The sequence below is a fragment of the Oncorhynchus masou genome, chromosome 30, assembly GCF_036934945.1.
Source record: "Oncorhynchus masou masou isolate Uvic2021 chromosome 30, UVic_Omas_1.1, whole genome shotgun sequence".
Lineage (NCBI taxonomy): Eukaryota > Metazoa > Chordata > Actinopteri > Salmoniformes > Salmonidae > Oncorhynchus > Oncorhynchus masou.
Genome location: NC_088241.1, coordinates 48,434,127 through 48,458,991, shown reverse-complemented (window position 1 = coordinate 48,458,991; position 24,865 = coordinate 48,434,127). Strand labels below are relative to the sequence as shown.

The 24,865-nt window shown below is 38.8% G+C and overlaps 1 protein-coding gene across 2 annotated transcripts in view; it reads left to right on the top strand.

The window, feature by feature from the left end:
- col11a1a (collagen, type XI, alpha 1a) overlaps positions 1-24,865 on the top strand; it is a 100,366-nt gene that overhangs the window by 43,982 nt on the left and 31,519 nt on the right. For both annotated transcript variants that reach the window (XM_064949204.1, XM_064949203.1), the window contains 11 exons: positions 743-796; positions 912-956; positions 1,862-1,915; positions 19,678-19,722; positions 20,095-20,148; positions 21,399-21,443; positions 21,639-21,692; positions 21,796-21,840; positions 23,667-23,720; positions 23,838-23,945; positions 24,149-24,202. In XM_064949204.1, the coding sequence (XP_064805276.1) occupies positions 743-796; positions 912-956; positions 1,862-1,915; positions 19,678-19,722; positions 20,095-20,148; positions 21,399-21,443; positions 21,639-21,692; positions 21,796-21,840; positions 23,667-23,720; positions 23,838-23,945; positions 24,149-24,202 (612 nt within the window). The remainder of the gene's footprint in view (positions 1-742; positions 797-911; positions 957-1,861; positions 1,916-19,677; positions 19,723-20,094; positions 20,149-21,398; positions 21,444-21,638; positions 21,693-21,795; positions 21,841-23,666; positions 23,721-23,837; positions 23,946-24,148; positions 24,203-24,865) is intronic.

Genomic DNA, 24,865 nt, shown 5'->3' with positions numbered 1-24,865 from the left:
TTGACAGCTCGACTACTTCTGTATCAGTTATTTCATGTATGAATCATATTAGTCCGTTAGGGTGCAATGTTTCTTAATGGGGCATTTGTTCCACAGATGACTTAAACATTGTTTTCTGTGACCCAGAGACAGTAGAGAAAGCGAGACATCCCACCCCCTCATTTTTTCTGATGGGGTGGGGGGGGGGGGGGGGGGGGGGCACTCTGGTCTACTTATTGGGTGCCCCAGACTGAGACGTCTCAAACGCAAATGTTATCTGGTCTAAGCGGGGTGGAACTAGTGAGGCAAGTGGAGAAGGGACAATAGGTAGACCATAGGCAGCGGTTCTCTATCTCACTGGAGCATTCCAGATACAGTATCATGAAGGAACTGTGAGCTCACGGGGGAAAGCAGGCTCGGGTGAAAGAGGGAATGCCCCCAGACAGGAACATTGAACATTTTTTACAAGGGTAAATGGCTTGAGTGAACTATTTTCATTTATTCACCATCTTTGTGTGATCCTGAAACTCTTTTCTCTCTCTCTCCCCCCTCTCTCTCTCTCTCTCTCTCTCTCTCTCTCTCTCTCTCTCTCTCTCTCTCTCTCTCTCTCTCTCTCTCTCTCTCTCTCTCTCTCTCTCTCTCTGTCTCTCTCTCTCTCTCTCTCTCTCTCTGTCTCTCTGTCTCTCTCTGTCTCTCTGTCTCTCTCTCTCTGTCTCTCTCTCTCTCTCTCTCTCTCTCTCTCTCTCTCTCTCTCTGTCTCTAGGGTCCTAGAGGTCTGCTTGGGCCCCGCGGTCCACCCGGTCCCACTGGACAGCCTGTAAGTAGTACTTAACACATACTTTCCTATGATAGAGTTATCACTGTGGTACCTCCAATATATCACAACACTGAATAAGAAGTTCCTACTCATCTGAATGTTTGTGTTCCCACAGGGTGTAGCTGGAGTGGACGGGCCACACGGTCCCAAAGGAAACATGGTATGAACACTCATAACGTTATCTCACACAAACGCTAAACTAAAACACCCACTCTGATGGAACCAGAAGTGGTTTATATAGTGTTTGTATAAGCCTGACCAATACGTTATTTGTCACCAGAGAGGAGTGTAGTCTACTACAGTGTGTCAGTGTTTAGGATAGGTTGTTTGGGCTAGGTTCTAATGCTATTTTAACCTTCCAAATGACTGCCCGCTGGGGCCTCTCCCTGTAGCACATTGGAATAGGGTGATATTGCCCCTAAGCACTGATCTAGGTCAGTTTTGCAAGCTAACCTTCTAATGGCTAATGATATTATTTGGGAAAGGTAATCTGGTCCTAAATCAGAGTTTAGGACGAACCTCAAAAACAGCAATTCTACAGTTCAGAGTAGCAATCGACTGCACATTACAGTTGTTTGTTTGGTCCAGAAATATCAATTTCTTCAGTGTATACAACAGTGAAACTATGTCTCTACTATTTAAACCAGATGCACTTTGTGGCTTCGGCTGATGTAAACCGGGCTTTATAAATCAATTTGATTGATTGATTGATTTTTCTTCGGTCCCAAACGTATTGAGAGTAGACCCTGAAATATCTCCTCAAACGTCTCCATCTTCTTAGTAAAATATACAAATATAATTCAAATCAAATTGTTTTTTGTCACACGCGCCAAATACAACACCTTAAGTGTTAAATAAAAAATGTAGAAGTAAGAAATAAAAATAAAAGTAACAAATAATTAAAGAGCAGCAGTAAAATAACAGTAGCGAGGCCATATATAGGGTGTACAGATACAGAGTCAATGTGCGTGGGCACCGGTTACTTCACATAAGGACTGCTGTGCCCTGCTCTGCTCATAGCTCATTGTCATGTTAGATTGATCGTATCTGTCTGTCTTTGTTTAGGGACCTCAAGGAGAGCCAGGACCTCCGGGTCAGCAAGGAATCCCAGGGACACAAGTGAGTATCTCAGATATTACAGGCATGATAGTATCTCAGATATTACAGACATTACAGACATGATAGTTTCTCAGATATTACAGACATTACAGACATGATAGTATCCCAGATATTGCAGACATGATAGTATCTCAGATATTACAGACATTACAGACATGATAGTATCCCAGACCTTACAGACATTAAAGACATGATAGTATCTCAGATATTACAGACATGATAGTATCTCAGATATTACAGACATTACAGACATGATAGTATCCCAGACATTACAGACATTACAGACATTACAGACATGATAGTATCTCAGATATTACAGACATTACAGACATTACAGACATTACAGACATGATAGTATCTCAGATATTACAGACATTACAGACATGATAGTATCCCAGACATTACAGACATTAAAGACATGATAGTATCTCAGATATTACAGACATGATAGTATCTCAGATATTACAGACATTACAGACATGATAGTATCCCAGACATTACAGACATTACAGACATTACAGACATTACAGACATTACAGACATTACAGACATGATAGTATCCCAGATATTACAGACATGATAGTATCCCAGACATTAAAGACATGATAGTATCCCAGACATTACAGACATGATAGTATCCCAGACATTACAGGCATGATAGTATCCCAGACATTACAGACATGATAGTATCCCAGACATTACAGACATGATAGTATCTCAGATATTACAGACATGATAGTATCTCAGATATTACAGACGTTACAGACATGATAGTATCCCAGACATTACAGACATTACAGACATTACAGACATTACAGACATGATAGTATCTCAGATATTACAGACATGATAGTATCTCAGATATTACAGACATTACAGACATGATAGTATCCCAGACATTACAGACATTACAGACATTACAGACATTACAGACATGATAGTATCTCAGATATTACAGACATGATAGTATCCCAGATATTACAGACATTACAGACATGATAGTATCACAGACATTACAGACATGATAGTATCCCAGATATTACAGACATTACAGACATGATACTATCCCAGACCTTACAAACGTTACAGACATGATAGTATCCCAGATATTACAGACATTACAGACATGACAGTATCCCAGATATTACAGACATTACAGACATGATAGTATCGCAGATATTACAGACATTACAGACATGATAGTATCCCAGACATTACAGACATTACAGACATTACAGACATGACAGTATCTCAGATATTACAGACATTACAGACATGATAGTATCCCAGACATTACAGACATTACAGACATTACAGACATTACAGACATTACAGACATGATAGTATCTCAGATATTACAGACATGATAGTATCCCAGATATTACAGACATTACAGACATGATAGTATCTCAGATATTACAGACATTACAGACATGATAGTATCCCAGATATTACAGACATTACAGACATGAAACTATCCCAGACCTTACAAACGTTACAGACATGATAGTATCCCAGATATTACAGACATTACAGACATGATAGTATCTCAGATATTACAGACATTACAGACATGACAGTATCTCAGATATTACAGACATTACAGACATGATAGTATCTCAGATATTACAGACATTACAGACATGATAGTATCCCAGATATTACAGACATTACAGACATGATAGTATCTCAGATATTACAGACATTACAGACATGATAGTATCCCAGACCTTACAGACATTACAGACATGATAGTATCTCAGATATTACAGACATTACGGACATGATAGTATCCCAGATATTACAGACATTACAGACATGATAGTATCCCAGACCTTACAGACATTAAAACATGATAGTATCTCAGATATTACAGACATTACAGACATGATAGTATCCCAGACATTACAGACATGATAGTATCCCAGACATTACAGACATGATAGTATCCCAGATATTACAGACCTGATAGTATCCCAGACATTAAAGACATGATAGTATCCCAGACATTACAGACATTACAGACATGATAGTATCCCAGATATTAGAGACATGATAGTATCCCAGATATTACAGACATGATAGTATCCCAGATATTACAGACATTACAGACATGATAGTATCCCAGACATTACAGACATTACAGACATTACAGACATTACAGACATTACAGACATTACAGACATGATAGTATCCCAGATATTACAGACATGATAGTATCCCAGACATTAAAGACATGATAGTATCCCAGACATTACAGACATGATAGTATCCCAGACATTACAGGCATGATAGTATCCCAGACATTACAGACATGATAGTATCCCAGACATTACAGACATGATAGTATCTCAGATATTACAGACATGATAGTATCTCAGATATTACAGACGTTACAGACATGATAGTATCCCAGACATTACAGACATTACAGACATTACAGACATTACAGACATGATAGTATCTCAGATATTACAGACATGATAGTATCTCAGATATTACAGACATTACAGACATGATAGTATCCCAGACATTACAGACATTACAGACATTACAGACATTACAGACATGATAGTATCTCAGATATTACAGACATGATAGTATCCCAGATATTACAGACATTACAGACATGATAGTATCACAGACATTACAGACATGATAGTATCCCAGATATTACAGACATTACAGACATGATACTATCCCAGACCTTACAAACGTTACAGACATGATAGTATCCCAGATATTACAGACATTACAGACATGACAGTATCCCAGATATTACAGACATTACAGACATGATAGTATCTCAGATATTACAGACATTACAGACATGATAGTATCCCAGACATTACAGACATTACAGACATTACAGACATGACAGTATCTCAGATATTACAGACATTACAGACATGATAGTATCCCAGACATTACAGACATTACAGACATTACAGACATTACAGACATTACAGACATGATAGTATCTCAGATATTACAGACATGATAGTATCCCAGATATTACAGACATTACAGACATGATAGTATCTCAGATATTACAGACATTACAGACATGATAGTATCCCAGATATTACAGACATTACAGACATGAAACTATCCCAGACCTTACAAACGTTACAGACATGATAGTATCCCAGATATTACAGACATTACAGACATGATAGTATCTCAGATATTACAGACATTACAGACATGACAGTATCTCAGATATTACAGACATTACAGACATGATAGTATCTCAGATATTACAGACATTACAGACATGATAGTATCCCAGATATTACAGACATTACAGACATGATAGTATCTCAGATATTACAGACATTACAGACATGATAGTATCCCAGACCTTACAGACATTACAGACATGATAGTATCTCAGATATTACAGACATTACGGACATGATAGTATCCCAGATATTACAGACGTTACAGACATGATAGTATCTCAGATATTACAGACATTACAGACATGATAGTATCCCAGACATTACAGACATGATAGTATCCCAGACATTACAGACATGATAGTATCCCAGATATTACAGACCTGATAGTATCCCAGACATTAAAGACATGATAGTATCCCAGACATTACAGACATTACAGACATGATAGTATCCCAGATATTAGAGACATGATAGTATCCCAGATATTACAGACATGATAGTATCCCAGACATTAAAGACATGATAGTATCCCAGACATTAAAGACATGATAGTATCCCAGACATTAAAGACATGATAGTATCCCAGACATTACATATGTGATAGTATCCCAGACATTACATACGTGATAGTATCCCAGACATTACATACGTGATAGTATCCCAGACATTACAGTCATTACAGACATGATAGTATCCCAGACATTACAGACGTGATAGTATCCCAGACATTAAAGACATGATAGTATCCCAGATATTACAGACATGATAGTATCCCAGACATTAAAGACATGATAGTATCCCAGACATTAAAGACATGATAGTATCCCAGATATTAACGACGTGATAGTATCCCAGGCATTAAAGACATGATAGTATCCCAGACATTACATACGTTATAGTATCCCAGACATTACAGACGTGATAGTATCCCAGACATTAAAGGCATGATAGTATCCCAGACATTACAGACGTGATAGTATCCCAGACATTACAGACATGATAGTATCCCAGACATTACAGACATTACAGACATGATAGTATCCCAGACATTAAAGACATGATAGTATCCCAGACATTACAGACATGATAGTATCCCAGACATTACAGGCATGATAGTATCCCAGACATTACCGACATGATAGTATCCCAGACATTACAGACATGATAGTATCCCAGACATTACAGACATGATAGTATCTCAGATATTACAGACATGATAGTATCTCAGATATTACAGACGTTACAGACATGATAGTATCCCAGACATTACAGACATTACAGACATTACAGACATTAAAGACATGATAGTATCTCAGATATTACAGACATGATAGTATCTCAGATATTACAGACATTACAGACATGATAGTATCCCAGACATTACAGACATTACAGACATTACAGACATTACAGACATGATAGTATCTCAGATATTACAGACATGATAGTATCCCAGATATTACAGACATTACAGACATGATAGTATCACAGACATTACAGACATGATAGTATCCCAGATATTACAGACATTACAGACATGATACTATCCCAGACCTTACAAACGTTACAGACATGATAGTATCCCAGATATTACAGACATTACAGACATGACAGTATCCCAGATATTGCAGACATTACAGACATGATAGTATCTCAGATATTACAGACATTACAGACATGATAGTATCCCAGACATTACAGACATTACAGACATTACAGACATGACAGTATCTCAGATATTACAGACATTACAGACATGATAGTATCCCAGACATTACAGACATTACAGACATTACAGACATTACAGACATTACAGACATGATAGTATCTCAGATATTACAGACATGATAGTATCCCAGATATTACAGACATTACAGACATGATAGTATCTCAGATATTACAGACATTACAGACATGATAGTATCCCAGATATTACAGACATTACAGACATGAAACTATCCCAGACCTTACAAACGTTACAGACATGATAGTATCCCAGATATTACAGACATTACAGACATGATAGTATCTCAGATATTACAGACATTACAGACATGACAGTATCTCAGATATTACAGACATTACAGACATGATAGTATCTCAGATATTACAGACATTACAGACATGATAGTATCCCAGATATTACAGACATTACAGACATGATAGTATCTCAGATATTACAGACATTACAGACATGATAGTATCCCAGACCTTACAGACATTACAGACATGATAGTATCTCAGATATTACAGACATTACGGACATGATAGTATCCCAGATATTACAGACGTTACAGACATGATAGTATCTCAGATATTACAGACATTACAGACATGATAGTATCCCAGACATTACAGACATGATAGGATCCCAGACATTACAGACATGATAGTATCCCAGATATTACAGACCTGATAGTATTCCAGACATTAAAGACATGATAGTATCCCAGACATTACAGACATTACAGACATGATAGTATCCCAGATATTAGAGACATGATAGTATCCCAGATATTACAGACATGATAGTATCCCAGACATTAAAGACATGATAGTATCCCAGACATTAAAGACATGATAGTATCCCAGACATTAAAGACATGATAGTATCCCAGACATTACATATGTGATAGTATCCCAGACATTACATACGTGATAGTATCCCAGACATTACATACGTGATAGTATCCCAGACATTACAGTCATTACAGACATGATAGTATCCCAGACATTACAGACGTGATAGTATCCCAGACATTAAAGACATGATAGTATCCCAGATATTACAGACATGATAGTATCCCAGACATTAAAGACATGATAGTATCCCAGACATTAAAGACATGATAGTATCCCAGATATTAACGACGTGATAGTATCCCAGGCATTAAAGACATGATAGTATCCCAGACATTACATACGTGATAGTATCCCAGACATTACAGACGTGATAGTATCCCAGACATTAAAGGCATGATAGTATCCCAGACATTACAGACGTGATAGTATCCCAGACATTACAGACATGATAGTATCCCAGACATTACAGACATTACAGACATGATAGTATCCCAGATATTACAGACATGATTGTATCCCAGACATTACAGTCATTACAGACATGATAGTATCCCAGACATTACAGACATTACAGACATGATAGTATCCCAGATATTACAGACATGATAGTATCCCAGACATTAAAGACATGATAGTATCCCAGACATTAAAGACATGATAGTATCCCAGCCATTACATACGTGATAGTATCCCAGACATTACAGACGTGATAGTATCCCAGACATTACATACGTGATAGTATCCCAGACATTACAGACGTGATAGTATCCCAGACATTAAAGACTTGATAGTATCCCAGACATTACAGACGTGATAGTATCCCAGACATTACATACGTGATAGTATCACAGACATTAAAGACATGATAGTTTCCCAGACATTACAGACGTGATAGTATCCCAGAAATTACAGTCATTACAGACGTGATAGTATCCCAGACATTACAGACGTGATAGTATCCCAGACATTAAAGACATGATAGTATCCCAGACATTAAAGACATGATAGTATCCCAGACATTAAAGACATGATAGTATCCCAGACATTAAAGACATGATAGTATCCCAGACATTACAGTCATTACAGACGTGATAGTATCCCAGACATTACAGACGTGATAGTATCCCAGACATTAAAGACATGATAGTATCCCAGACATTAAAGACATGATAGTATCCCAGACATTAAAGACATGATAGTATCCCAGACATTAAAGACATGATAGTATCCCAGACATTAAAGACATGATAGTATCCCAGACATTACAGTCATTACAGCCGTGATAGTATCCCAGACATTAAAGACATGATAGTATCCCAGACATTACAGTCATTACAGCCGTGATAGTATCCCAGACATTACAGACGTGATAGTATCCCAGACATTAAAGACATGATAGTATCCCATACAATAAAGACATGATAGTATCCCAGACATTACAGACGTGATAGTATCCCAGACATTAAAGACATGATAGTATCCCAGACATTACAGTCATTACAGACATGATAGTATCCCATATATTACAGACGTGATAGTATCCCAGATATTACAGACATGATAGTATCCCAGACATTAAAGACATGATAGTATCCCAGCTATTGCAGTCATTACAGACATGATAGTATCCCAGATATTACAGACGTGATAGTATCCCAGACATTAAAGACATGAAAATATCCCAGATATTACAGACATTAAAGACATGATAGTATCCCAGTCATTACAGACATGATAGTATCCCAGATATTACAGACATTAAAGACATGATAGTATCCCAGTCATTACAGACGTGATAGTATCCCAGACATTAAAGACATGATAGTATCCCAGACAATAAAGACATGATAGTATCCCAGACATTACAGACGTGATAGTATCCCAGACATTAAAGACATGATAGTATCCCAGACATTACAGTCATTACAGACATGATAGTATCCCAGATATTACAGACGTGATAGTATCCCAGATATTACAGACATGATAGTATCCCAGACATTAAAGACATGATAGTATCCCAGCTATTACAGTCATTACAGACGTGATAGTATCCCAGACATTAAAGACATGATAGTATCCCAGATATTAAAGACATGATAGTATCCCAGACATTAAAGACATGATAGTATCCCAGTCATTACAAACATGATAGTATCCCAGATATTAAAGACATGATAGTGTCCCAGACATAAAGACATGATAGTATCCCAGATATTACAGACGTGATAGTATCCCAGATATTACAGACGTGATAGTATCCCAGACATTAAAGACATGATAGTATCCCAGACATTACATACGTGATAGTATCCCAGACATTATAGTCATTAGAGACGTGATAGTATCCCAGACATTACATACGTGATAATATCCCAGACATTACAGTCATTACAGACATGATAGTATCCCAGATATTACAGACGTGATAGTATCCCAGTCATTACAGACATGATAGTATCCCAGACATTAAAGACATGATAGTATCCCAGATATTACAGACGTGATAGTATCCCAGACATTAAAGACATGATAGTATCCCAGACATTAAAGATATGATAGTATCCCAGATATTACAGACGTGATAGTATCCCAGATATTACAGACGTGATAGTATCCCAGACATTAAAGACATGATAGTATCCCAGATATTACAGACGTGATAGTATCCCAGATATTACAGACGTGATAGTATCCCTGACATTACAGACATGATAGTATCCCAGACATTACATACGTGATAGTTTCCCAGACATTACATACGTGATAGTATCCCAGACATTACAGACGTGATAGTATCCCAGACATTAAAGACATGATAGTATCCCAGACATTACAGACGTGATAGTATCCCAGACATTACAGACGTGATAGTATCCCAGACATTAAAGACATGATAGTATCCCAGATATTACAGACGTGATAGTATCCCAGATATTACAGACGTGATAGTATCCCAGACATTAAAGACATGATAGTATCCCAGATATTATAGTCATTACAGACGTGATAGTATCCCAGACATTACAGACGTGATAGTATCCCAGACATTAAAGACATGATAGTATCCCAGACATTACAGACGTGATAGTATCCCAGACATTACAGACATGATAGTATCCCAGACATTAAAGACATGATAGTATCCCAGATATTACAGACGTGATAGTATCCCAGACATTAAAGACATGATAGTATCCCAGACATTACAGACGTGATAGTATCCCAGATATTACAGACATGATAGTATCCCAGATATTACAGACGTGATAGTATCCCAGACATTAAAGACATGATAGTATCCCAGATATTACAGACGTGATAGACATATCCCAGTACAGTCATTACAGACATGATGATAGTATCCCAGTCATTACAGACGATAGTATCCCAGACATACCCAGACATTACAGACGTGATCGTATCCCAGATATTACAGACATGATAGTATCCCAGATATTACAGACGTGATAGTATCCCAGACATTAAAGACATGATAGTATCCCAGATATTACAGACATGATAGTATCCCAGACATTAAAGACATGATAGTATCCCAGTCATTACAGACATGATAGTATCCCAGCTATTACAGTCATTACAGACATGATAGTATCCCAGACATTACAGACATGATAGTATCCCAGATATTACAGACATGATAGTATCCCAGACATTACAGACATGATAGTATCCCAGACATTACAGACATGATAGTATCCCAGACATTACAGACATTACAGACATGATAGTATCCCAGATATTACAAACATTACAGACATGATAGTATCCCAGACATTAAAGACATTACAGACCTGATAGTATCCCAGATATTACAGACATTACAGACATGATAGTATCCCAGATATTACAGACATTACAGACATGATAGTATCCCAGACATTACAGACATGATAGTATCCCAGATATTACAGACATGACAGTATCCCAGATATTACAGACATGATAGTATCCCAGATATTACAGACATGATAGTATCCCAGACATTTTAGACGTGATAGTATCCCAGACATTAAAGACATGATAGTATCCCAGATAATACAGACATGATAGTATCCCAGACATTATAGACAGGATAGCATCCCAGACATTACAGACATGACAGTATCCTAGATATTACAGACATAGTATCCCAGACATGATGATAGTATCCCAGATATTACAGACGTTATAGTATCCCAGACATTAAAGACGTGATAGTATCCCAGATATTACAGACATGATAGTATCCCAGACATTAAAGACATGATAGTATCCCAGATATTACAGACATGATAGTATCCCAGACATTACAGATGTGATAGTATCCCAGACATTAAAGACATGATAGTATCCCAGACATTACAGTCATTACAGATGCGATTGTATCCCAGATATTACAGACATGATAGTATCCCAGACATTAAAGACATTACAGACCTGATAGTATCCCAGATATTACAGACATTACAGACATGATAGTATCCCAGATATTACAGACATTACAGACATGATAGTATCCCAGACATTACAGACATGATAGTATCCCAGATATTACAGACATGATAGTATCCCAGATATTACAGACATGATAGTATCCCAGACATTAAAGACATGATAGTATCCCAGCTATTAGAGTCATTACAGACATGATAGTATCCCAGATATTACAGACATGATAGTATCCCAGATATTACAGACATGATAGTATCCCAGATATTACAGACGTGATAGTATCCCAGACATTAACAACATGATAGTATCCCAGATATTACAGACATGATAGTATCCCAGACATTATAGACGTGATAGTATCCCAGACATTACAGACATGACAGTATCCTAGATATTACAGACATGATAGTATCCCAGACATTAAAGACATGATAGTATCCCAGATATTACAGACATGATAGTATCCCAGACATTATAGACAGGATAGTATCCCAGACATTACAGACATGACAGTATCCCAGATATTACAGACATGATAGTATCCCAGATATTACAGACATGATAGTATCCCAGACATTACAGATGTGATAGTATCCCAGACATTAAAGACATGATAGTATCCCAGACATTACAGTCATTACAGATGCGATAGTATCCCAGATATTACAGACATGATAGTATCCCAGACATTAAAGACATGATAGTATCCCAGCTATTACAGTCATTACAGACATGATAGTATCCCAGACATTAAAGACATGATAGTATCTCAGACATTACAGACATGATAGTATCCCAGACATTAAAGACATGATAGTATCCCAGCTATTACAGTCATTACAGACGTGATAGTATCCCAGACAATTAAGACATGATAGTATCCCAGACATTACAGACGTGATAGTATCCCAGACATTACAGACGTGATAGTATCCCAGACATTACAGACATGATAGTATCCCAGATATTACAGACATGATAGTATCCCAGACATTACAGACATGATAGTATCCCAGACATTACAGACATGATAGTATCCCAGACATTACAGACATGATAGTATCCCAGACCTTACAGACTTGATAGTATCCCAGACATTACAGACATGATAGTATCCCAGACATTACAGACATGATAGTATCCCAGACATTACAGACATGATAGTATCCCAGACATTACAGATAGTATCCCAGACATTACAGATGATAGTATCCCAGACATTAAAGACATGATAGTATCCCAGACATTACAGACATGATAGTATCCCAGACATTACAGACATGACATTAGTATCCCAGACCTTACAGACATGATAGTATCCCAGACATTACAGACATGATAGTATCCCAGACATTACAGACATGATAGTATCCCAGACATTACAGACATGATAGTATCCCAGACATTACAGACATGATAGTATCCCAGACATTACAGACGTGATAGTATCCCAGACATTACAGACGTGATAGTATCCCAGACATTAAAGACATGATAGTATCCCAGACATTACAGACATGATAGTATCCCAGACATTACAGACATGATAGTATCCCAGACATTACAGACATGATAGTATCCCAGACATTACAGACATGATAGTATCCCAGACATTAAAGACATGATAGTATCCCAGACATTACAGACATGATAGTATCCCAGATATTACAGACATGATAGTATCCCAGACATTAAAGACATGATAGTATCCCAGACATTACAGACATGATAGTATCCCAGATATTACAGACATGATAGTATCCCAGACATTAAAGACATGATAGTATCCCAGACATTAGACATTACAGACATATAGTATCCCAGACATGATAGTATCCCAGACATTACAGACGTGATAGTATCCCAGACATTAAAGACATGATAGTATCCCAGACATTACAGACATGATAGTATCCCAGATATTACAGACATGATAGTATCCCAGACATTAAAGACATGATAGTATCCCAGACATTACAGTCATTACAGACGCGATAGTATCCCAGATATTACAGACATGATAGTATCCCAGACATTAAAGACATGATAGTATCCCAGCTATTACAGTCATTACAGACATGATAGTATCCCAGACATTAAAGACGTGATAGTATCTCAGATATTACAGACATGATAGTATCCCAGATATTACAGACATGATAGTATCCCAGACCTTACAGACATGATAGTATCCCAGACATTACAGACATGATAGTATCCCAGACCTTACAGACATGATAGTATCCCAGACATTACAGACATGATAGTATCCCAGACATTACAGACGTGATAGTATCCCAGACATTACAGACATGATAGTATCCCAGACATTACAGACGTGATAGTATCCCAGACATTAAAGACATGATAGTATCCCAGACAGACATTACAGACATGATAGTATCCCAGACATTACAGACATGATAGTATCCCAGACATTACAGACATGATATAGTATCCATTACAGACATGATAGTATCCCAGACATCAGACATTACAGACATGATAGTATCCCAGACCTTACAGACATGATAGTATCCCAGACCTTACAGACATGATAGTATCCCAGTCATTACAGACATGATAGTATCCCAGACATTACAGACATGATAGTATCCCAGACATTACAGACATGATAGTATCCCAGACATTACAGACATGATAGTATCCCAGACATTACAGACGTGATAGTATCCCAGACATTACAGACATGATAGTATCCCAGACATTACAGACGTGATAGTATCCCAGACATTACAGACGTTATAGTATCCCAGACATTAAAGACATGATAGTATCTCAGACATTACAGACATGATAGTATCCCAGACATTACAGACGTGATAGTATCCCAGACATTACAGACGTGATAGTATCCCAGACATTAAAGACATGATAGTATCCCAGACATTACAGACATGATAGTATCCCAGATATTACAGACATGATAGTATCCCAGACATTAAAGACATGATAGTATCCCAGACATGATAGTATCCCTGTAATTACAGTCATTACAGACGCGATAGTATCCCAGATATTACAGACATGATAGTATCCCAGACATTAAAGACATGATAGTATCTCAGATATTACAGACATGATAGTATCCCAGACATTAAAGACATGATAGTATCCCAGACATTAAAGACAGATATTACAGACATGATAGTATCCCAGACATTAAAGACATGATAGTATCCCAGCTATTACAGTCATTACAGACGTGATAGTATCCCTGACATTACAGACATGATAGTATCCCAGACATTACAGACATGATAGTATCCCAGACATTACAGACATGATAGTATCCCAGACATTACAGACATGATAGTATCCCAGACATTAAAGACATGATAGTATCCCAGACATTAAAGACATGATAGTATCCCAGACATTAAAGACATGATAGTATCCCAGATATTACAGACATGATAGTATCCCAGACATTACAGACATGATAGTATCCCAGACATTAAAGATAGTATCCCATTACAGATGATAGTATCCCAGACATTAAAGACATGATAGTATCCCAGACATTAAAGACATGATAGTATCCCAGATAATACAGACATGATAGTATCCCAGACATTACAGACATGATAGTATCCCAGACATTAAAGACTTGATAGTATCCCAGACATTACAGAAATGATAGTATCCCAGATATTACAGACATGATAGTATCCCAGACATTAAAGACATGATAGTATCCCAGACATTAAAGACATGATAGTGTCCCAGACATTACAGACATGATAGTATCCCAGACATTACAGACATGATAGTATCCCAGACATTACAGACGTGATAGTATCCCAGCTATTACAGACATGATTGTATCCCAGACATTAAAGACATGATAGTATCCCAGACATTACAGACATGATAGTATCCCAGACATTAAAGACATGATAGTATCCCAGACATTACAGACATGATAGTATCCCAGACATTAAAGACATGATAGTATCCCAGACATTAAAGACATGATAGTATCTCAGATATTACAGACATGATAGTATCCCAGACATTAAAGACATGATAGTATCCCAGATATTACAGTCATTACAGACATGATAGTATCCCAGACATTAAAGACATGATAGTATCCCAGACATTACAGACATGATAGTATCCCAGACATTACAGACATGATAGTATCTCAGATATTACAGACATGATAGTATCCCAGATATTACAGACATGATAGTATCCCAGACATTAAGACATGATAGTATCCCAGACATTACAGACGTGATAGTATCCCAGACATTACAGACATGATAGTATCCCAGACCTTACAGACGTGATAGTATCCCAGACATTACAGACGTGATAGTATCCCAGTCATTACAGACATGATAGTATCCCAGACATTACAGACGTGATAGTATCCCAGATATTACAGACATGATAGTATCCCAGACATTACAGGCGTGAAAGTATCTCAGATATTAAAGACATGATAGTATCCCAGATATTACAGACATGATAGTATCCCAGACATTACAGGCGTGATAGTATCTCAGATATTACAGACATGATAGTATCCCAGATATTACAGACATGATAGTATCCCAGACAAGTAAGACATGATAGTATCCCAGACATTACAGACGTGATAGTATCCCAGACATTACAGACATGATAGTATCCCAGACCTTACAGACGTGATAGTATCCCAGACATTACAGACGTGATAGTATCCCAGTCATTACAGACATGATAGTATCCCAGACATTACAGACGTGATAGTATCCCAGACATTACAGACATGATAGTATCCCAGACCTTACAGACATGATAGTATCCCAGACATTACAGACATGATAGTATCCCAGACATTAAAGACGTGATAGTATCCCAGATATTACAGTCATTACAGACGTGATAGTATCCCAGACATTAAAGACATGATAGTATCCCAGATATTACAGACATGATAGTATCCCAGACATTACAGACGTGATAGTATCTCAGACATTACAGACATGATAGTATCCCAGATATTACAGACATGATAGTATCCCAGATATTACAGACATGATAGTATCCCAGACAAGTAAGACATGATAATATCCCATACATTACAGACGTGATAGTATCCCAGACATTACAAACGTGATAGTATCCCAGACATTACAGACATGATAGTATCCCAGACCTTACAGACGTGATAGTATCCCAGACATTACAGACGTGATAGTATCCCAGACATTACAGACATGATAGTATCCCAGACATTACAGACATGATAGTATCCCAGACATTACAGACATGATAGTATCCCAGACATTACAGACGTGATAGTATCCCAGACATTACAGACGTGATAGTATCCCAGACATTAAAGACATGATAGTATCCCAGACATTAAAGACATGATAGTATCCCAGACATTACAGACGTGATAGTATCCCAGACATTAAAAACATGATAGTATCCCAGACCTTACAGACATGATAGTATCCCAGACATTACAGACATGATAGTATCCCAGACATTACAGACATGATAGTATCCCAGACATTACAGACATGATAGTATCCCAGACATTACAGACATGATAGTATCCCAGACCTTACAGACATGATAGTATCCCAGTCATTACAGACATGATAGTATCCCAGTCATTACAGACATGATAGTATCCCAGACCTTACAGACATGATAGTATCCCAGTCATTACAGACATGATAGTATCCCAGACATTACAGACATGATAGTATCCCAGACCTTACAGACATGATAGTATCCCAGACATTACAGACATGATAGTATCCCAGACCTTACAGACATGATAGTATCCCAGACATTACAGACGTGATAGTATCCCAGACATTACAGACATGATAGTATCCCAGACATTACAGACATGATAGTATTCCTGACATTACAGACATGATAGTATCCCAGACATTACAGACATGATAGTATCCCAGACATTAAAGACATGATAGTATCCCAGACATTAAAGACATGATAGTATCCCAGACATTACAGACATGATAGTATCCCAGACATTAAAGACATGATATAGTATCCCAGACATTAAAGACATGATAGTATCCCAGCTATTACAGATAAAGACATGATAGTATCCCAGATATTACAGACATGATAGTATCCCAGACATTAAAGACATGATAGTATCCCAGACATTAAAGACATGATAGTATCCCAGATATTACAGACATGATAGTATCCCAGACATTACAGACATGATAGTATCCCAGACATTAAAGACATGATAGTATCCCAGACATTAAAGACATGATAGTATCCCAGACATTAAAGACATGATAGTTTCCCAGACATTAAAGACATGATAGTATCCCAGATATTAAAGACATGATAGTATCCCAGACATTAAAGACATGATAGTATCCCAGTTATTACAGACATGATAGTATCCCAGACATTACAGACATGATAGTATCCCAGACATTAAAGACGTGATAGTATCCCAGACATTACAGACGTGATAGTATCCCAGACATTAAAGACATGATAGTATCCCAGACATTAAAGACGTGATAGTATCCCAGACATTACATACATGATAGTATCCCAGACATTAAAGACGTGATAGTATCCCAGACATTAAAGACATCCTAGACAGTAACACAGACATCATCACATTCAATATCACAGATATCACAGACCATACATACAATAGTGTCACAGACATTACAGACAATAGTGTCACAGACATTAAAAGACAATATCACGGTCTTCACAGACCAAATATATACATATAAACAAACCTACATGTACAACTGTAAAAAAAAAAGAAAAAAAAGGGTTGATGTTGCTATTGACTCACAGTACCCACATTAATCATTCGTTTTTATATGTGTGTAATGTCGAAAAAATTGATTGATTTTTTTGTTAGATAATATTCTCACTGTAATGGGTTATTATATCAGGAGATATTCTGCTTTCTGATGATTCTTTACATCACATTTTGGGATTAGTTGAATTCTGCCTCTATCCTCTTCTGCTTCCCCCCTCCCCTCCTCCCTTCCTCTACCCATCCCCACTTCCTCTCCCTTTCTCTCTCCCTGGAGGTAAAGAGGGCACACACAGAGAGATTTTCTTGGAATATTTTCCTGGGTTTTCTGGGGGGGGTTGAGGGAGCTGTGAAAGCATCTCATTCATGTCTGTGGAATGCCTGAAGAGAGAGACACACCTGTAGGAGCAAGCTCCCCGAGCTGCAGCACAGACTCAGATTACTCTCTCTGCCACACACAAACACACACACACACGTTCACACTCACGTGGGCACAAATACACACACACATGCGCACGCACACGCTCAAGAATGAATACAGTCTGTGTGTGTGTGTGTGTGTGTGTGTGTGTGTGTGTGTGTGTGTGTGTGTGTGTGTGTGTGTGTGTGTGTGTGTGTGTGTGTGTGTGTGTGTGTGTGTGTGTGTGTGTGTGTGTGTGTGTGTGTGTGTGTGTGTGTGTGAGTGTCGCTGCTACGGCAACAAATTTTGAAACTGTCGGTCTGCTTCTGTCCTGCAGGGTCTTCCTGGTCCTCAAGGTCCCATCGGACCGCCTGGTGAAAAAGTAAGTTGAAGCGCTGCTCTTCACTCCTCTGTCAACAGAATTGACCTGAAAGGGCCGTGTTTGTGAGTCAGGGTCATACAGCGTCACACAAAGTCTAAAAGTGTGTGATCTGTTGGATGTAAACGTTGTGTGCTTATTTACCATAGTCCTGCACTGAAGGGTTTTCAATGCACTGAATGTCCCCTTTATACAAGTGTCTACACAAAACGTCAAAGATTGCACCTAGTAGCTGATCTGTCACAAATCCAAATTATTTTCAGATGCGTGTTGTGTTTCTCAGAGGTGAACTGACTATGTCCCGGAGGTCGTTAAAGTGTTGTTTTGACCTCTGACCCATGCTGTGTTTTTCTCTCCTTCTGTCTCTGTTTACAGGGACCTCAGGGCAGGTCGGGGTTGGCTGGTTTACCCGGGTCAGATGGACCTCCTGTACGTGCTATTCTGTCATTCTGTTTACACCTCTCGCTGAGTCTCACACTCCTTCCCTCCTGTCAGACTATTCGCTCATCCATTGCCCTCAGACAAGCCACAAGTACCTGTGACAGGCAACACACTGTTGAGAAGCAGTATGACTTGTCGAGATTTATATTGTGATGGTGGAATGAAATGTTGACTGCCATTGTTTGCTTTAACATAGCAGCCCACAGCCCACAAGTACCACTACATATCCGTATACAGTAGAGGAAGATATACATACCACACACTGTAGTATATACAGTAGGATTAGCTTGCCCCAGGGACTTTGTACATTTACATTGACATTTGAGTTATTCAGCAGATGCTCTTATCCAGAGCGACTTACACTTCGTCATTAAAGGGAGATTTATGATGACCGCGATAATTAGTTTGCTAGCAAACTAAATTGGTTGAACGATCTCATGTGCTGTCACACAAAATGAGGAAGTGAAGCAAAATGTAACGTGCCCCAAACATCTCTCCCTTCCACGGCAACTACCATCCGTTAAGCCACAACACTGACCAATTATCCTGTCTGTTGCTCTCTCCCAACTTCATGTGATATGATATATTCCATTGACTTGAACATTAGAGAGGGTCTGCAGCTTCCACATAAATACATAAAAACATAGAATAAATGGAGAATAACACCAGATTATACAGCTGGCTCGCCCCTCACACAAAAAAAATTCCTGAGTTAATATCAGGCAAGTCAGAATGCATTTGGTTTTACGGCCTGTACTAGTATCTCCCTCTCCCTCAGTGGTCTGTTAGCCTGGCTCTATCTGCTGCAGTGTGTATCAGGGAGAGGCTGGGAAGCTGAGAGGGAGGCAGCCTGAAGCCAAACTATTTACAGCCTCCTGCACTCCGACGTGTTTAATTAGTGCCAGGTGTGCAAGTAAAAAGGTCTGACTGGCGTAAAGTAAACAGTCAGTCAGTCAGACAGTAAGACTGAGCCTAGACCTAATCTCTGTTAAAGCTTACACAACCGCCACGACCAGACAGGCAGGCCGCTGTCGTACACTAACACTGAGGCCTTCTAGAACTTTCTGATGCACCGAGCTATTCCATAGAATCAAACTAGAACTTTTTTTGATGTGTGTGTTGCATAAAATCAAACTCTGGTGTTCATTGCTTGAGTGAGAGCTACCAACTTAGAGGGCGCCTCCATACGAGATTGAAGTGCTGTATCTAAGTCATTTGTGTTCGTTCCTCTCTTACAGGGTCATCCTGGTAAAGAGGGCCCACCTGGTGAGAAGGGAGCTTTAGTAAGTACAATTAACATTGACATTTTAGTAGCATATGGTTGATTGACTGATTGATCGGTCGTTCGATTAGCTGATTGATTGATATGTTATTTTTTGAATATGAAACAAAAAAAGAGTAGTTTAAATAGTTTATGCCATGTCTCGTGTTGAGAGACTAATGGATCAATTGTTCTCTCTGTCTTTGTCCTCCTCCAGGGCCAGTCAGGTCCCCAGGGTCCTATTGGTTATCCTGGTCCTCGTGGTGTCAAGGTACAGTGGTGGAGCTCACCAAGGTGACGTTCAGAAACTTCCTCATGGTGGTACAGTTTGTGTTGGGTTGATAACTGTGGTCTGTTTCCTGTCTGTCTACTAGGGTGCTGATGGTGTTCGTGGACTGAAGGGTGGAAAGGGAGAGAAGGTAAAGCTTCTCCTAATCATCGTTTGATGCTTCATATCGTGCTGCTATTGTGTGTAATTATTTTTGTTGACCTTTATTTAACTAGGCAAGAACAAATTCATATTTTCGATGACAGCCTAGGAACAGTGGGTTAACTGCCTTGTTCAGGGGCAGAACAACAGATGTTTACCTTGTCAGCTCGGGATTCGATCTTGCCCCTTTGCTGATACTAGTCCAACGCTCTAACCACTAGGCTACCTGCCGCCCCAAAGAAGTCCATGTTGTGATAACTAGGACTTTCCATCCGTCCAATGAGTTAAACTCAAAGTTCTGTAACAATGTTCAGTCACAAAGTCCTTATGCGGTCCAAAATGTCCACACTACCCCAATCTATATTATACTAATTCAAGACCAAGAGCATGACACAGATCTAATATTAATGTTGTTTTTACATCAGTAACACCATGGATGTCAGTGTTATTACTGAATAATTTATGTTTAAGTTTTATGTTAATTTATGTTAAAGTTAGGGTTTAATGTAATCCCAAAACCTTGAGGAGGGAAGGTATTGTTTGTTCTGAATAGAAAATGAATGCCCCCCCCCATCCAAGAGGTGAGGGCTTGTCGTGAAACGTGCATGGCTTCACAGCTCTGGGTGCAGGGTAGACACACACACACACACACACACACACACACACACACACACACACACACACACACACACACACACACACACACACACACACACACACACACACACACAGAGACACACACACACACACACACACAGACACACACACACACACACACACACACACACACACACACACACACACACACACACACACACACACACACACACACACACACACACACTGCATTATGTATTAGGATGAGAAAAGACACAGACAAGTGACAGACTGCACACAGGGTCTCAGGGAGCTACAGAGAAAAATAGACAGTGAGAGACAAAGAACACAGAGTGAAAGATGAGAGAGACTGAGAAAGCTTTTTCTTATTCTCTTGTTAACTATTTCATGGCTGCCATGAATTGATACAATAAGAATTTGATCCGGGGCGAAACTTTTACAGCGTGTGCAGGGAGTTAACAAGTGTACATTGTACAGCAGCAAGACATTGCCTGAAGTAGCCTACACTATACTTCAACACGTATTTTGCAGCATCATATATTCTCCACTTACATATGTGAGTGAGTGATTTCTACTGTGTGTTTGCTCATCCACAATGTTTTTGTAATGCATTAGCTCCCTATAGGACCATTATAATAAAAGAGAACTATTCCTTGCGCTCCAATTACCCTGACCCTGTAGTATGCCTACTTACTTGATTGTGTTCTTCGTATTTCTTATTTTTGTCTTTGTTCTACCCTGTTATTTTCTTTTGTATTACATTGTTATTGATGACTACATTGTTGGGGTTAGAGCTATGCTTGTGCATTTGACATTAAAACCTGAATCTGAAACTTGAAACAATGCACATGCAGTAAGATTCTCCTCTTTGGCCACCAGATGGCAGTAGTCTGCTCTGCATACAGAGAGGCTGCACATGAGGATGAGGTTCTCTATTTTATAGCCTATGGAAAGATATAGGCCGTATCCATTTAGATTGGCTATTTTCAATTAAAACAACAAGTGTTTCAAAAGAAATATGTGTCCACAGATACTCTACCATTGAAATAATTTGAATTGAATAATGCAGATACAAGCTCAAGGCATACTGAATCCCACTGATCTCTTACACACGGTGAAAAACAACAGCAACATTCAGTTTCCTACAAATCAACTTAACCCAAGTAACCCTGTTCATATGTGTCTCTCTTATTTTAGGGTGAGGACGGTTTCCCTGGGTTCAAGGGAGACATGGGTCTCAAAGGTGACAGGGTGAGTTGACGACTCATATGCGTAGATACTGATTCACCCATAATTGTATGTTTATGGTACACTATACACCATAGACCACAGTGATGGTACAATAACTTACCTGTTGGGTTTGTTTAGGGTGAGCTCGGTGTGCTTGGGCCCCGCGGGGAGGACGGACCTGAGGGCCCCAAGGGCCGAGCAGGGCCCAACGGAGAGTCTGGCCCCATGGGTGCTGCTGGAGAAAAGGTAACATCTTCATTCACACCTTCTCTTTGTCTTGTAAGGTCAAGCTGTTGTTAACAGCATATCCCTCTTTAGACTGTAAGGTGAATCTGTTGTTAGTAGCATATCCCTGAAGCCTGTGGAAATACTTGAATTCATTTTTGAGCTAGTACAACTGTGTACCAATACATTGTGCTCCTTCAGCGAGACTTTTCTGTTGTCTTCAGGGAAAACTGGGTGTTCCAGGATTACCCGGCTACCCAGGAAGACAAGGTCCAAAGGTACGTAAACAATCACCACGGTGATTCCTGTGAGGACTTCTCTGTGTGGGGACAACTTAAATGAACAACATCCACCAGTATCCGGCACATGACCCACCACACGGTTACCAAGGAGTAACCTGATGTTAAGCAGACATGGCTGTTTACTAAACAACATCCAGGGACATTTTTACCAGAGTTCAGGCTCATTGACAGATCTGTCTTTCAATAGGTAATGCTGATCCAAGATGGAGGTACTGTAGATACTGCTTTCACACAGGATTCATATTAGAAACAGACACTAAGAAGCCATGTTGTGTCCTCAGAGACCTAGAAGATGGGCAATGTCCCTCTTGTAACCCTGCGACTTCCAGTTATGTACAACAGGGAATACATGTCCTTCTTCTAATTCCTTACCTATCACATCCAGCAATCTGCTGTTCAGTAATCCACCGTAATATGGATTAAAAGATTACTAACATTATGCTGGAAGATTATGTGGCTTTCTGTGAGATGGTATCTAATAGACTGTAGGGATAATTTATGCCTGAGAGCTGCCAAAAGTAGTATTTTTATAAAGTGAACTGTTGAAGCGATGCCAAGGGCGTCTGAAAGCACGGCCACTGAGTTTAGAGACATGGCAGTTATATGGTGAGAGGTTGGTCGTCCGTCAAACTCTGAACG